Here is a 15094-nt window from a genome sequence, read left to right as displayed (position 1 = left end):
TCTTTGAGGATACCATCAACACCACAGGCCTTTTTGGGTTGGAGGGTTTGTATTTTGTCCTGTAGTTCCTTCAATGTAATTGGAGAATCCAGTGGGTTCTGGTAGTCTTTAATAGTTGATTCTAAGATTTGCATTTGATCATGTATATTTTTTTGCTGTTTGTTCTTTGTTATAGGGCCAAAAAGATTGGAGAAGTGGTTTACCCATACATCTCCGTTTTGGATAGATAGCTCTTCGTGTTGTTGTTTGTTTAGTGTTTTCCAATTTTCCCAGAAGTGGTTCTTCAATTACATTGAGCTGATTTCTGACAAGCTGTTCCTTTTTTTCTCTGTAGTGTATTTCTGTATTGTTTTAGTGATTCACCATAGTGAAGGCGTAGGCTCTATGTTTTTGGTTGGATAGGTTTCTCAATTTCTTTCTTAGGTTTTTGCATTCTTCATCAAACCAAACTTCGGTTTTCTGTTAGAGATTTTTAGATTTGATAGGGAAGCTGAGAGGTCTGATATACTGTTCAGGTTTTCTACTGCCAATTTTACACCTTCACTATTACAGTGGAACGTTTTGTCCAGGAAGTTGTCTAAAAGGGATTGAATTTGTTGTTGCCTAATTGTTTTTTGGTAGGTTTCGACACTACTTTCCTTCTATCTATAGCATTTCTTAATATTATTCAGTTCCTTTAGCTTTGATGCCTCATGATTGAGTATTGTAGACTGTGGGTTTGCTGTGGTCTGATAGGGGTGTCAGTGGGCTGACTGTGAACTCTCTGAGACTCTGGGTTGAGGTCAGTGATAAAGTAGTCTACAGTACTACTGCCAAGAGATGTCTCTCTCTCGCTCTCTCTCTCGCTCTCTCTCTCTCTCTATCTCTCTCTCTCTCTCTCTCTCTCTCTGTCTCTGTCTCTGTCTCTCTCTCGCTCTCTCTCGCTCTCTCTCTCTGTCTCTCTCTCTCGCTCTCTCTCTCTCTCTCGCTCTCTCGCTCTCTCTCTCTCTCTCTCTCTCTGTCTCTCCCTGTCTCTGTTGCTCATTCTCTCTCTCTATCTCTCTTCTGTGTCGTTGTTTGATGCTAACATGAATGAGGTGATTATCTCTCACCCCCCTAGTCGTGGTTGGGGCTTCTGTCTGAACGACCGTCCCTCAAAGAAGGATCTGAGCACCCCACTGGCCCGTCTGGGGGTCCGCTACACCACACAGCACCAGTGCCAACTACAGTACGGCCCCAATGCCACCTACTGCCACGAGATCGACGTGAGTACAAAATCAAAATCAAATATTTTGTCACATACACTAGATAGGTGCAGAAATGTGTTGTTTTACAGGGTCATCCATATTAGTACGGCACCCCTGGATCAAATTAGGGTTAAGTGCCTTTCTCAACGGCACATTGACAGATTTTTCACCTTGTCGGCTCGGGTATTCAAACCAGCGACCTTTCGCTTACTGACCAAACACTGTAACCGCTAGGCTACCTGCCACTTACACACGCACGCACACACACACCCCACAACAACAACACACGAATCTGGATGGACACTTACTTAGCCTGGGTTTGTCTTCCTTCTAGAATGTGTGTCAGATCCTGTGGTGTTCAGTGAATGGGTCCTGTCGCTCTAAACTGGACTCCCCCGTAGATGGCACTCGCTGTGGCCCTGAGAAGGTAAGTTGGGGCTGTGTTTGTGTACGTGTGTGTGATGTTGTGGTGCACTGTTTCACTGGCAACTTTGCTATGGTGTGTAGTATGTTGTCCCTCATGTGTGTGTCCGTGTGTGTGTGTTCTCTCTGTCAGTGGTGTATCTCGGGGGAGTGTGTGATCATAGGGAAGCTACCAGAGACAGTGAATGGCAACTGGGGACAGTGGAGTAGCTGGTCTCACTGTTCCAGGACCTGTGGAGCCGGGGTGCAGTCTGCTGACAGGGAGTGTAACAACCCCAAGTAAGAACTGATCCCACATCTGTCTCACCCTCTCCTCGCCTTCTTTCACCTCCCCTTGTTACATCTTTGATTAAAATGTATGGTCCTTTGTTTCCCTCAGACCAGAGTTTGGTGGGAGGTACTGTACAGGCGAGAGGAGGCGTTACCGTATCTGTAACACCAAACCATGTCAAAAGGCCAAACCTACCTTCAGAGAGATGCTGTGTAGTGAATTTGACACAGTACCCTACCAGAACGAACTCTACGAATGGGTCCCTGTGGCTAGCCCATGTAAGAGCCAAAGTCACACACACACACACACACATTCCACAGTAAACACACCAAGACAGCACAGGAGGCTGCTGAGGGGAGGACGGCTCATGATAATGGCTGGAATGGAGGGAATGGAATGGTTTGCAACGCCAGGGTTGTGGGTTCGATTCCCACGGGGGGCCAGTATGAAAAAAAATATATAATAATAATAATGTATGCACTAACTATAAGTTGCTCTGGATAAGAGCGTCTGCTAAATAACTAAAATTTAAATGTATGTAAATGTTTCAAACACATCTGTTTGGTGTGATGATGCCATTCCATTGATTCTGTTCCAGCCATTACTATGAGCCTCATCATTCCAGGAGTTGTAGTTATATGTATCTCGCAGCAGGGGGCAGCACATACATTTCTAATACTTTTTCAAAACTATAGGAAATTACACTTTTCAATACTAGCACTGGTGTCCCCTCGTTTATTGATCTTCTCCCACCCCCACTCTCATCGCCCCTCCCCCCTCCCTCTCTGGTTCCATCTCTTCCCTGGGTTCCCAGCGAGTCCGTGTGAGCTGCACTGTCGTCCAGTGGATGAGAATTTTTCTGAGAAGATGCTGGATGCTGTGACAGACGGAACTCCCTGCTTCATGAACAACAACTCCAGGAGCATCTGTGTCAACGGAGTGTGCAAGGTAGAGAGAGAGAGAGAGAGAGAGAGAGAGAGAGAGGAGGGAGGGAAGGAGGGAGTAGGTATTAGTCCTGTCTCTGCGAGGAGAGAGCATGTGGCCTAAGATAAATCTAAGATATAAGCTCTGCCTGTTGGAGTTAAGATAGAGGGAATCTGTTTGTTTTCTCCTCTGTCTGTGTATCTCTGTGTGTCTCTGATCTGATTATCTTATACATTTACCTTATGTTGGTTCTGGAGGTGCCCTTATTCTGTTTGTGTGTGTGTGTGTCTGTGTGTGTGTGTGTGTGTGTGTGTGTGTGTGTATGTGTAATCTAATCTTGACCTGTGTGTTGTGTCTGTAGGAGGTGGGCTGTGACTATGGTATAGACTCTAACGCTTTAGAGGATCAGTGTGGAGTGTGTCTGGGTGATGGTTCCTCCTGTGAGACTGTCCAGATGACCTTTGATGGGGGGGATGGCTTCGGTGAGTCTCCTCGCCCCTCCATAAATATCTTCCTATAGTCTCATCTCCTCCCAGAACCCCCAAAACATCTCCCACAATGTCTTCACTCACTGGCTAAAGGATTATGTAATTATGTTGTTCCCATGTGGTTGTCATGGCATCGCTCTGTATGGGAGTATACAGCTATTTGTTCTGCTGTCTTTGGCTGCAGACCGCATATCTTTCTCTCTCTGTGTATTTGTGTTAATGTGTGTGTGTGTGTACAGCTATTTGTCTTGCTGTCTTTGGCATATCTGACTGTCAGACTCCAACAACTGTGTTTTTGAGAGAATGACTCACTAGTGAACTCAGTGACCTCACAGCCAGAGAGAGAGAAACCTTTTTACATCAGCAGTTGTCAAAGTGCAGAACAGGAAAGTATTGTAGTTTACTAGAAATCTCCAAGCAGCTCTTCCACACATATCACATTGATGTTGCATTCAAACCTGGGATATAACTCCACTCAGCACTTTGGAGGTCCCAAACCCCAATTGACCCCTAGACCCTACCCACAGACAGTTATAGCCCCTACACCATACCCCAGACTGTTATAGTGTCACGTTGTATACTGATAGAAGACAGGTGCAGGAATACGTAAAACATTTTTTTATTACTCTACCCAACATAAGGTACGTCATGGAAAACGACAGGGACGAAGCCCAAAACAAACACCTATATATATATATATATATATATATATAACACAGGGATGTAACCCAAACAAAAGAGCGAGGTGTAAACCTCTAAATAATACACGGGACGAGATCCGTAATAACAAGTGCACAATGACATGGTATGTAAACTGTAATACAATGTACAGTAACATGTAGCACGAAAGCCGATACAACAGAGCACAGGTACTCACGAGACCAATGGACATGGGACAATAATCGACAAGGACAATGGGGAACAGAGTGCACATACAGTGGGGAAAAAAAGTATTTAGTCAGCCACCAATTGTGCAAGTTCTCCCACTTAAAAAGATGAGAGAGGCCTGTAATTTTCATCATAGGTACACGTCAACTATGACAGACAAAATTAGAAAAAAAATCCAGAAAATCACATTGTAGGATTTTTTATGAATTTATTTGCAAATTATGGTGGAAAATAAGTATTTGGTCAATAACAAAAGTTTCTCAACACTTTGTTATATACCCTTTGTTGGCAATGACACAGACAAATATTTTCTGTAAGTCTTCACAAGGTTTTCACACACTGTTGCTGGTATTTTGGCCCATTCCTCCATGCAGATCTCCTCTAGAGCAGTGATGTTTTGGGGCTGTCGCTGGGCAACACAGACTTTCAACTCCCTCCAAAGATTTTCTATGGGTTGAGATCTGGAGACTGGCTAGGCCACTCCAGGACCTTGAAATACTTCTTACGAAGCCACTCCTGCGTTGCCCGGGCGGTGTGTTTGGGATCATTGTCATGCTGAAAGACCCAGCCACGTTTCATCTTCAATGCCCTTGCTGAGGGAAGGAGGTTTTCACTCAAAATCTCACGATACATGGCCCCATTCATTCTTTCCTTTACACGGATCAGTCGTCCTGGTCCCTTTGCAGAAAAACAGCCCCAAAGCATGATGTTTCCACCCCCATGCTTCACAGTAGGTATGGTGTTCTTTGGATGCAACTCAGCATTCTTTGTCCTCCAAACACGACGAGTTGAGTTTTTACCAAAAAGTTCTATTTTGGTTTCATCTGACCATATGACATTCTCCCAATCCTCTTCTGGATCATCCAAATGCACTCTAGCAAACTTCAGACGGGCCTGGACATGTACTGGCTTAAGCAGGGGGACACGTCTGGCACTGCAGGATTTGAGCCCCTGGCGGCGTAGTGTGTTACTGATGGTAGGCTTTGTTACTTTGGTCCCAGCTCTCTGCAGGTCATTCACTAGGTCCCCCCGTGTGGTTCTGGGATTTTTGCTCACCGTTCTTGTGATCATTTTGACCCCACGGGGTGAGATCTTGCGTGGAGCCCCAGATCGAGGGAGATTATCAGTTGTCTTGTATGTCTTCCATTTCCTAATAATTGCTCCCACAGTTGATTTCTTCAAACCAAGCTGCTTACCTATTGCAGATTCAGTCTTTGCAGCCTGGTGCAGGTCTACAATTTTGTTTCTGGTGTCCTTTGACAGCTCTTTGGTCTTGGCCATAGTGGAGTTTGGAGTGTGACTGTTTGAGGTTGTGGACAGGTGTATTTTATACTGATAACAAGTTCAAACAGGTGCCATTAATACAGGTAACGAGTGGAGGACAGAGGAGCCTCTTAAAGAAGAAGTTACAGGTCTGTGAGAGCCAGAAATCTTGCTTGTTTGTAGGAGACCAAATACTTATTTTCCACCATAATTTGCAAATAAATTCATTAAAAATCCTACAATGTGATTTTCTGGAAAAAAAAATCTCAATTTGTTTGTCATAATTGATGTGTACCTATGATGAAAATTACAGGCCTCTCTCATCTTTTTAAGTGGGAGAACTTGCACAATTGGTGGCTGACTAAATACTTTTTTCCCCCACTGTATATACGCATACTAATCAGGGGGAATGGGAACCAGGTGTGCTTAATGAGACAAGACAGTCCGGGGTTGGTGGTAATGAACCAGGTCAGTGACACCTAGAAGGCCGTTGACGTAGACCTCCGGAGCTGGTGAACGGAATGAGCAGCAGTACCGGGGGGATCCGTGACATATAGCCCCTACCCCCAGACAGTTAAAGCCCCTAGACCCTACCCCCAGACAGTTATAGCCCCTAGACCCTAACCCTAGACAGTTATAGCCCCTAGACCCTACCCCCAGACAGTTCTAGCCCCTAGACCCTACCCCCAGACAGTATCAGCCCCTAGACCCTACCCCCAGACAGTTCTAGCCCCTAGACCCTACCCCCAGACAGTTCTAGCCCCTAGACCCTACCCCCAGACAGTATCAGCCCCTAGACCCTACCCCCAGACAGTTCTAGCCCCTAGACCCTACCCCCAGACAGTTCTAGCCCCTAGACCCTACCCCCAGTCAGTTATAGCCCCCAGACCCTACCCCCAGACAGTTATAGTGTAGATGAAAGGATCAGACGTAAGGCATCAGATATAAGCGGTATGGCACACAATTCCAACTAGCCAATCAGGGGGCAAGTTACCACTACTAGCTATCCAATCCTATCAGATGTATAAGAAGTTCTGGGGCATGGGCGAGGGAATGGGGATCCATTTGGAAGTGGTGGTTGGTAGTAGGTAGATCCATTACAGTACCATGTGGGTCTAATTTCACCCGGCTGCATGATGCCTTCATATCTGATAGGACAAGTCATCCAGGACTGGGAGAAGGGAGTGAGCTTTCTGTTTGGAATGCAGACCCAGATCTCAAGCTTACCTCCCAGACACCCACTGAGTGTGTTTGTGTGCGTGCATGCCCCCTTTCCAGACAGCCGCCGGCTCAGCTATATGAAACTTCAAAGGGCAGAGCTGAGATCCAAAGCAATGCTACCCCCTCTTTTACCCTCACAAACAGACACACAACAACACCTCCCCCACCCATCCACACACTATTAAAAAACTGAGACACAGCCAGAGCAGTGCCCCCCCACACACACACTGGTATAGACCAGAGACGGGGTTAGCCCACCCCTGCCACCCAACAGACACACACCCTCTATTAAAGATCACAGAGAGTCTGGCTGCCATGGTGGCCTCTCTGTAAGCTCTGGCCTCTCCCAGCAACCATTCATTATGTTTTGATTGTTTAACAGTGTCTTCATCATGCCTCTGCTTGCATTTCATTGCTTCTAGCTTTGCTACAATTTCAGGTGTAGGTTTATGATTTCATACCTTCAGAAAGTATTCACTCCCCTTGACTTTTTCTACATTTTGTTGTGTTACAGCTTGAATTTTAAATTGTTTTTTTTGTCACTGGCCTACACACAATACCCAATATTTTCAAAGTGGAATTCTATTTTTCAAAATTTTAGCTGAAATGTCTTCAGTCAATATGTATTAATACTATTTGTTATGGCAAGCCTAAATAAGTTCAGGAGTAACAATTTGCTTAACAAGTCTCATAATACGTTGCATGGACTCACTCACTGTGCAATCATAGTGTTTAGCATGATTTTTGAATGACTACCTCATCTCTGTACCCCACAAATACAATTATCTGAAGGTCCCTCAGTCGAGCAGTGAATTTCAAACACAGATTCAACCACAAAGACCAGGGAGGTTTTCAAATGCCTCGCAAAGAAGGACACCTATTGGTAGATGGGTAAAAAAAAAAAAGCAGACATTGAATATCCCTTTAAGCATGATAAAGTTGGGCCTCCCAAGCGGCACAGTGGTCTAAGGCACTGTATCACAGTACTTGAGGCGTCACTACAGCCCCGGGTTCGATCCCAGGCTGTGTTACAACCAGCTGTGATCGGGAAACCAATGAGGCGGCGCACAATTGGCCCAGCGTCACCCGGGTTAGGGGAAGGTTTGTCCAGCTGTGATTTCCTTGTCCCATTGCACTCTAGCGACTCCTTGTGGCGGGCCAGGTGCCTGCAAACACAAGACCAAATATACACTGGAGTTGCTTACGAAGACGATATTGAGTGGCCTAGTTACAGTTTTAACTTAAATCAGCTTGACAATCTATGGCAAGACTTGCAAATGGCTATCTCCAAATGATCAACAACCAACTTGACAGATCTTGAAGAATGTAAAAAAATATATATTTGCAAATAGAGTACAATCTTAGAGACTTTTACCCAGAAAGACTTCCAGCTGTAATTGCTACCAAAGATGATTGTAATATCTATTGACTCATGGGGTGTGAATACTTATGTAAATTTGATATTTCTGTATTTTATTTTCAATAAATGTGCTAACATTTCTAAAAACATGTTTTCACTTTGTCATTATGGGGTATTGTGTGTAGATGGGTTTGAAAAATAATCAATTTAATCCATTTTGAAATCAGGCTGTAACACAACAAAATGTGGAATAAGTCAAGGGGTATGAATACTTTCTGTTTTTCAGTCCCAGGGACCCATGGGTTTGCAGGCTTTTGTTCCAGCCCAGCACTAACACAGCTGATTCCCCTTTTCCTCGGTCCTCCTGTCCCAGGCTACGTGGACGTGGGAGTGATCCCAGAGGGGGCTCGTGACATTGTGGTCCAGGAAGTGGAGGAGGCGGGGAACTTCCTGGCTCTGCGGGGTCAGATGTCAGAGGAGTACTTCCTGAATGGCCAGTACATCATCCAATGGAACGGGGAGTACAAGGCAGGCGGAGCCACCTTCTACTATGAGCGTAGTGGGAACCTGGAGAACCTTACCTCCTCTGGACCCACCAAACAACCAGTCATGATCCAGGTACACACACCATATAAACTATACACACCAAACACATGAAACCACCCAGCTAGATATTGACCAGCCAGATCAGGATTCAGATATGATACACTCACCCTAACAGCTGAGTGCGTTTCCTGTTGTTCAGTTGCTGTACCAGGAGAAGAACCCAGGTATAAAGTACGAGTACACCATCAAGAGGAGCCGCCAGACAGGAAATGAGGTCATCAAGTCGGAGTACAGGTGGAGGCATGGGGCCTGGACAGACTGCAGCACCACATGTGGGCTAGGTGAGTGGTTGTCTTTTAAACAACGAATGATATGCTTTTCCCTCAAGTTCTTAAATTCATATTCAGCTTTGATATTACGGCCGTACTGCATTTGTAGCATATTTGTAGTCAGTCTATTAACTTGTCAGATATTAAGAGTTGTGGATTTTGGATTCTGATGATGTGGACGATGATTGCATTCCAATTCAGACAGTCAAACATTATTGAGGGTTATAGCCTACAGTGTGATTATTCAGACGGAAACATTCCCTGTGTTCTGTGCTGTCCAGGTGAGCAGCAGCAGCCTGTCAGGTGTTTTGAGCTGGAGGTGGGCGTGGTCGATGAGTCTCTGTGTGACCCAGAGAACCGCCCAGAGGACAGACACCGCAAGTGCAAGAACATGGACTGCCCTGCCAGGTTCCATAGTTTACTAAGACAACCACTCTATAACGCCTGTCTTATTTCTACTGTAGTACTATGTTATTACTGCTGTATCTGGTGTTATTACTGTCTGTTATAACTGTTGGCACGGTTGTTTTTAGTCTGATTTGCTTCTGAAAATAATAGGTGCAGAATACATATTTGTTCAGGGCTCCTATCTCACACTCTGTCCCCTCTCCCCCTGGGTAGGTGGTGGGTGGGGGGCTGGCAGCTGTGTTCTGCCACCTGTGGTTCAGGAGGGGGGAGGAAGCGCACGGTGCTGTGTGTTCGCACGGTGGCGGGGGAGGAGAGGGTGCTCCACCCTGGGGACTGTAAACAGCTGCTCAAACCCAAATCTGTGGTGCCCTGCAACAGCGACCTGCCCTGTGGACCCGACTGGGCCGTGGGCAACTGGAGCGCGGTACTGTTCTCTTTTCCTCCTTTCTCTCCCTCTCTCCCACCCTGTCTCTTCCTGTGTTTCTGTCCATGCCTCTATCCATTCTCCTCTCTATCTCCCCTATCCTGCCTGTTTTGTCTCTCTCTCTCTCTCTCTCTCTCTCTCTCTCTCTCTCTCTCTCTCTCCTCTCTCTCTCTCTCTCTCTGTCTCTCTCCTTGTTCTGTTAATGACCTATTTAATCTCTCTCCGTCTCAGTGCCCAGTGACATGTGGTGGTAGCGTGCGCTCCCGGACGGTCACCTGCCTGACCGCACCCAAACGAAAGTGTGACATCGAAACCATGCCTCGCTCCAAGTCGCTGTGCGCCCTGCAGAGCTGCCCAAGCGCAGGCCTCCGACGACGTCCGGGACCACCCCCTAAATACCGCCGTGTCTACCCGCCCAAAAGACACCCCACCAAGCAGCCGGTTACACACTCCTGGGGTCCCAAAAGCACCACTACACCCAGAACCAGCACTGTGACTGAGAGAACTACAACCCCCATCAACACCTCTACCACCAGGCCCCTCCCACCATCCTCCACAGCTTCTGACATCATCAACGTAGATGACTATGAGTTGAACCTGATAGTGGGGAAGAATGGGAGTGTAGAGGATAAGGAAGGTTTTTTTATTACGACCAGTCCTACTGAAGAGGAGAACGGAGAGAGGGACATGAGAGAAAAAGAGGAACACGAGATAAAGGAGGGGAGTGCAGCTGGTTTTGTGTTTCCAGACTCGGGGGTGAGGTACACCCCGGGGTATGACTATGTAGTGGAGGACGTCGTGACAACAGGGGAGGAGGGGCTTATAGATTTGGACATTTTTACCACGGCAACCTCTCTCAGGACTCCCAACCAATCACCACCCACTGTGACCACCACCAGGTTACACCCTACAACCAAACCACACACACCACACACAAGTGTCCAAACAACGTCACTTACAACCCCACACGCAACCAGATTACCCCTCACTACATCCCCCTCAATCCCACAAACCAGCACTGGACGCTGGGCCATGACCACCCGCCACTACCCCCTTACTCGCCCCAACACCACCCCTTTCATCAACCCTTCCACCCAACGGACAACCATGGTGCCCCACACCACCCCTACACCCCTGGCACACACAGCGGGGGTGAGGACTACAACCAAAGCCCCTTACCACCGTAAACAAGCACTGTACCCCACAACAGAAGGCACTTTCCACACTAGAGATGCCCCCTACTCCACTAGTCCATCATCAGAGACCCCCCACCCCACTGTGAGGATCATTAAGCTGAAGAAGCCCAGTGAGACCCCCAAGAATGGCAGCGCTGCCCCACGTTCTAAAAAGCCAGGCCCACATGCTAAGAAGCCTGCGTCACGTTTTAAAGGCCCCTCCCCTCATTCAAAGGGCAAAGGTCAGGAGCAGACACCAGAAAGTCCCTTGGTGACCTTCACCAGTGACTATAGCTACCTGAACGCCCAGGAGCCAATCAGCGTGGATGTGTTCTGGGTGGTGGGCAACTGGAGCGAGGTGAGTGCAGGAGACTGGAGATAACTTAGAGATGATGACCCTATAGAGACACAATACCTTTCGCTTATTAGAATCACAGGTGGAAGAATGAACAGTCATGGGGGCAGACACACGTCTATATTTACTTACAACATACTTTCCATTGATGAACAAGGGTTTTATATAAGAATTAAATTAAATAAACCAAATCACCCTTTAACCTTCTCTCCTCCTCTTACTGATGTTCCGTCTTCCTCTCTCTCTTCCCACCTGTTGTCTGTGTCAGTGTTCTACGTCATGTGGCCTGGGGGCAGTGTGGAGGCCAGTGCTGTGTAGTTCCCAGCAGGAATCAGACTGTGCCAACCTGGAGAGACCGGAACCAGCTCGCACCTGCCACCTGCGCCCCTGTGCCATCTGGCTGAGTGGCAACTGGAGCAAGGTCAGTATCCTGGGTAAACTATGCAAGACAGCAACACGTCACTTATTATGGTGAGCTGACTATACTCCACCTCTCTCTCTCTCTCTCTCTCTCTCTCTCTCTCTCTCTCTCTCTCTCTCTCTCTCTCTCTCTCTCTCTCTCTCTCTCTCTCTCTCTGTCTCTCACTCTCTCTTATTCTCTCTCTCATTCTCTCTCGTTCTCCCCCCCCCCCCCCCCCCCTCTCTCTCTCCGTAGTGTCCAGAGGGATGTGAGGTGGTGGGAAGGAGGCAGCGTGAGGTGCAGTGTGTGGATGGGCAGAAGGGACGTCCACTGAGACCGTTCCACTGCCAAGCCCTTTCCTCCAGACCCCCCAGCATCCTGTCCTGTCGTCCCCAACCCTGTCAGCCCTGGAGAACCTCCCCCTGGGGACAGGTACACACACACACACACGTGTTATCACATGTTGACTGGCTTGGTCCATATGCTACAGTATTCCAGTATTTATAAGATTAAATTAGAATATTATTGTTAATATAAACTCCTTTCATCCCCAGTGCTCTCTTAGCTGTGGTGGTGGATTGAGGGAGCGGCTGGTGTACTGCCCTGAGCCACAGCGCTGTAGCGCCACCCAGAGGCCAAACAACACAGAGACCTGCAACCTGCAGCCCTGCAGCTACTGGGACCCACAGGACTGGGAGAAGGTACAGTTTGCGCGTGTTACATGTTCAGAGTGTGCATTGCATGGTGCGGTGTGCCAGTGGGGACTAGTGTGTGAGTAATGTCTGTTGTCTTCTGTGTGTGTGTCAGTGCTCTGTGAGTTGTGGCAGGGGGATGCAGCATCGCGTGGTGCGGTGTGTCGTTGAGGACCATAGCTCTGTGGAGAACAGTCTGTGTGACCAGAGCAGCAGGCCTGACACACTCAGGACATGCAACTTGCAGGAGTGTAAAACTAATACAGGTCAAACAAACACACATCACTCCCTATTAGCCTTCCTGATTGCTCTTTAGCAGGATATGTCAACTTAAGATGAAGGAATAATTCCTGCAATACTGAAGCTGTTTTTGTTTTATATATATGCTGTTGATTGATGTATAGTACCGCAGGTAGCCTAGTGGTTAAGAGCGTTGGGCTGGTAACCGAAAGGTTGCTGGTTTGAATCCCCAAGCCAACCTTGTTGAAAAATATGTTGATGTGCCCTTGAGCAAGGTAGTAAACTGATCTGGATTTTTTTATTTATTGCAGTTGACCTAAATCAGTGTTCTGTTCTGTCCTTGGTGTTGGTTGTGGTTGTGTAGGTCCGCTGTGTAGGAAGAACAGCATGTCGTCTCGGTTCTGTGACAAGCTGAAGCTGCTGGGCCGCTGCTCCCTCAGGTCCATCCAGAAACAGTGCTGTGTCACCTGTAGAGGGTAAACTCTGACCCGCACTACACCTGCCTCATGGACCCCTCTCATACAAATGCACACATACAGGGCGTCCACACTGCGATCTTATTGGTGGATTTCATCTCTAGTGCAATCAGCCGACAGCAGCCTTTTCACCATCATCATCATAATAACCCCCACAAACCGTCGTTATCTCCATGGGGCAGAAATTCATGGAGCTATGGTACTGTGTACTGCTGCTGTGTGCAGTTTGTCTTAGCCAGCCTTGCACCTTCCCAGCTCTTCCAGGGTAACCCAGGCCTCCAACAACCTCTAAAGAGTTAGTTATGTGAACTTCTCACCAATGTCCCACCTGCTTTCCAATACTGATGAATGTCATTCAGAATGTCAACCTGTGTAATCGGCTTCCACATTGTTTTCTATTCCAAGTTCCCCCACAGAAATGATGGTGACATCCGGTAACACTTTGTTTACATCCCCCTTTCAGCTGGTATTTGCCTGGTATTTACAAAGACCAGATGAGGTGACAATGGGTATCTTCTGATACTTAATGAATCCCCAAAATAAACAAATTAGTAATGATGAGGTAACTATTATGTAATGAACATTTTGCATGTCACTTCTAAGCAGGGATTGGCAAAAATTACAAAATACAATTTCAAAATACCATAAAGATCAATATATCAAAATAAACAACAAAATACTTGTATTTTGAAATGTATTTAATTAAAATACATGTATTTTGTATTTTAAAATACATAAATAAATTTGCACTGAGCTGGCCTGAACAGCAACAACATTCTCAGTAACGGTTACAGAAACATTTTACTTGCTATGACTGTGATATGTTGTTGTTTATTTACCGTAGTTGAATACACTTGACTGTAAGTCACTCTGGATAAGCATGTCTGCTAAATGACCAAAATGTCAACTGAAAGTTTTCAGACCCCTTGACTTTTTCCACATTTTGTTACGTTACAGTCTTATTCTAAAATTGATTAAATCGTTTTTTCCCCTCATCAATCTACACACAATACCTCATAATGACAAAGCAAAAACAGGTTTTTAGAAATTTTAGCAACAATTTAAAAAACTGAAATATTACATTTGCATAAGTATTCAGACCCTTTACTTTTTTGAAGCACCTTTGGCAACGATTGCAGCTTCCAGACTTCTTGGGTATGACTCTACAAGCTTGGTACACCTGTATTTGGGGAGTTTCTCCCATTCTTCTCTGCAGATCCTCTCAAGCTCTGTCAGGTTGGATGGGGAGCGTTGCTGCACGGCTATTTTCAGGTCTCTCCAGAGATGTTAGATCGGGTTCAAGTCCAGGCTCTGGCTGGGCCACTCAAGGACATTCAGAGACTTGTCCCAAAGCCACTCCTGCGTTGTCTTGGTTGTGTGCTTAGGATTGTTGTCCTCCTGTTGTAAGGTGAACCTTCGCCACAGTCTGAGATCATGAGCGCTCTGGGGCAGGTTTTCATCAAGGATCTCTCTGTATTTTGCTCCGTTCATCTTTCCCTCGATCCTGACTAGTCTCCCAGTCCCTGCCGCTGAAAAACATACCCACAGCTGCCACCACCATGCTTCACCATAGGGATGGTGCTAGGTTTCCTCCAGACGTGACGGTTGGCATTCAGGCCAAAGAGTTCAATCTTGGTTTCATCAGACCAGAATATCTTGTTTCTCATGGTCTGAGAGTCTTTAGGGGCCTTTTGGAAAATTCCAAGCAGGCTGTCATGTGCCTTTTACTGAGGAGTGGCTTCCGTCTGGCCACTCTACCATAAAGGCCTGATTGGTGGAGTGCTGCAGAGATGGTTGTCCTTCTGGAAGGTTCTCCCATCTCCACAGAGGAATCTGGAGCTCTGTCAGAGTGACCATTGGGTTCTAGGTCACCTCCTTGACCAAGGCCCTTCTCCCCCGATTGCTCAGTTTGGCTGGGCAGCCAGCTCTAGGAAGAGTCTTGGTGGTTCCAAACATCTTCCATTTAAGAATGATGGAGGCCACTG

General features: G+C 46.7%; 1 protein-coding gene across 1 annotated transcript in view; it reads left to right on the top strand.

The window, feature by feature from the left end:
• LOC311144681 (A disintegrin and metalloproteinase with thrombospondin motifs 12-like) overlaps nucleotides 1–14022 on the top strand; it is a 91341-nt gene extending 77319 nt beyond the window's left edge. The window contains exons 10-25 of the mRNA XM_084180759.1: nucleotides 1100–1244; nucleotides 1561–1653; nucleotides 1783–1928; nucleotides 2029–2198; nucleotides 2735–2868; nucleotides 3206–3326; nucleotides 8438–8682; nucleotides 8810–8951; nucleotides 9221–9347; nucleotides 9561–9771; nucleotides 10003–11304; nucleotides 11570–11722; nucleotides 11957–12133; nucleotides 12256–12402; nucleotides 12509–12659; nucleotides 12998–14022. Coding sequence (XP_084036885.1) covers nucleotides 1100–1244; nucleotides 1561–1653; nucleotides 1783–1928; nucleotides 2029–2198; nucleotides 2735–2868; nucleotides 3206–3326; nucleotides 8438–8682; nucleotides 8810–8951; nucleotides 9221–9347; nucleotides 9561–9771; nucleotides 10003–11304; nucleotides 11570–11722; nucleotides 11957–12133; nucleotides 12256–12402; nucleotides 12509–12659; nucleotides 12998–13113 — 3580 coding nt within the window. The 3' untranslated portion in view covers nucleotides 13114–14022. The remainder of the gene's footprint in view (nucleotides 1–1099; nucleotides 1245–1560; nucleotides 1654–1782; nucleotides 1929–2028; nucleotides 2199–2734; nucleotides 2869–3205; nucleotides 3327–8437; nucleotides 8683–8809; nucleotides 8952–9220; nucleotides 9348–9560; nucleotides 9772–10002; nucleotides 11305–11569; nucleotides 11723–11956; nucleotides 12134–12255; nucleotides 12403–12508; nucleotides 12660–12997) is intronic.
• The last annotated feature ends 1072 nt before the right edge of the window (nucleotides 14023–15094 follow it).

The sequence above is a fragment of the Coregonus lavaretus genome (assembly GCF_964263955.1).
Source record: "Coregonus lavaretus genome assembly, chromosome: 17".
In the NCBI taxonomy this organism is placed as follows: domain Eukaryota; kingdom Metazoa; phylum Chordata; class Actinopteri; order Salmoniformes; family Salmonidae; genus Coregonus; species Coregonus lavaretus.
Note: the sequence above shows the minus strand (reverse complement) of the source record. Positions and strands in the feature narration are given on the sequence as shown.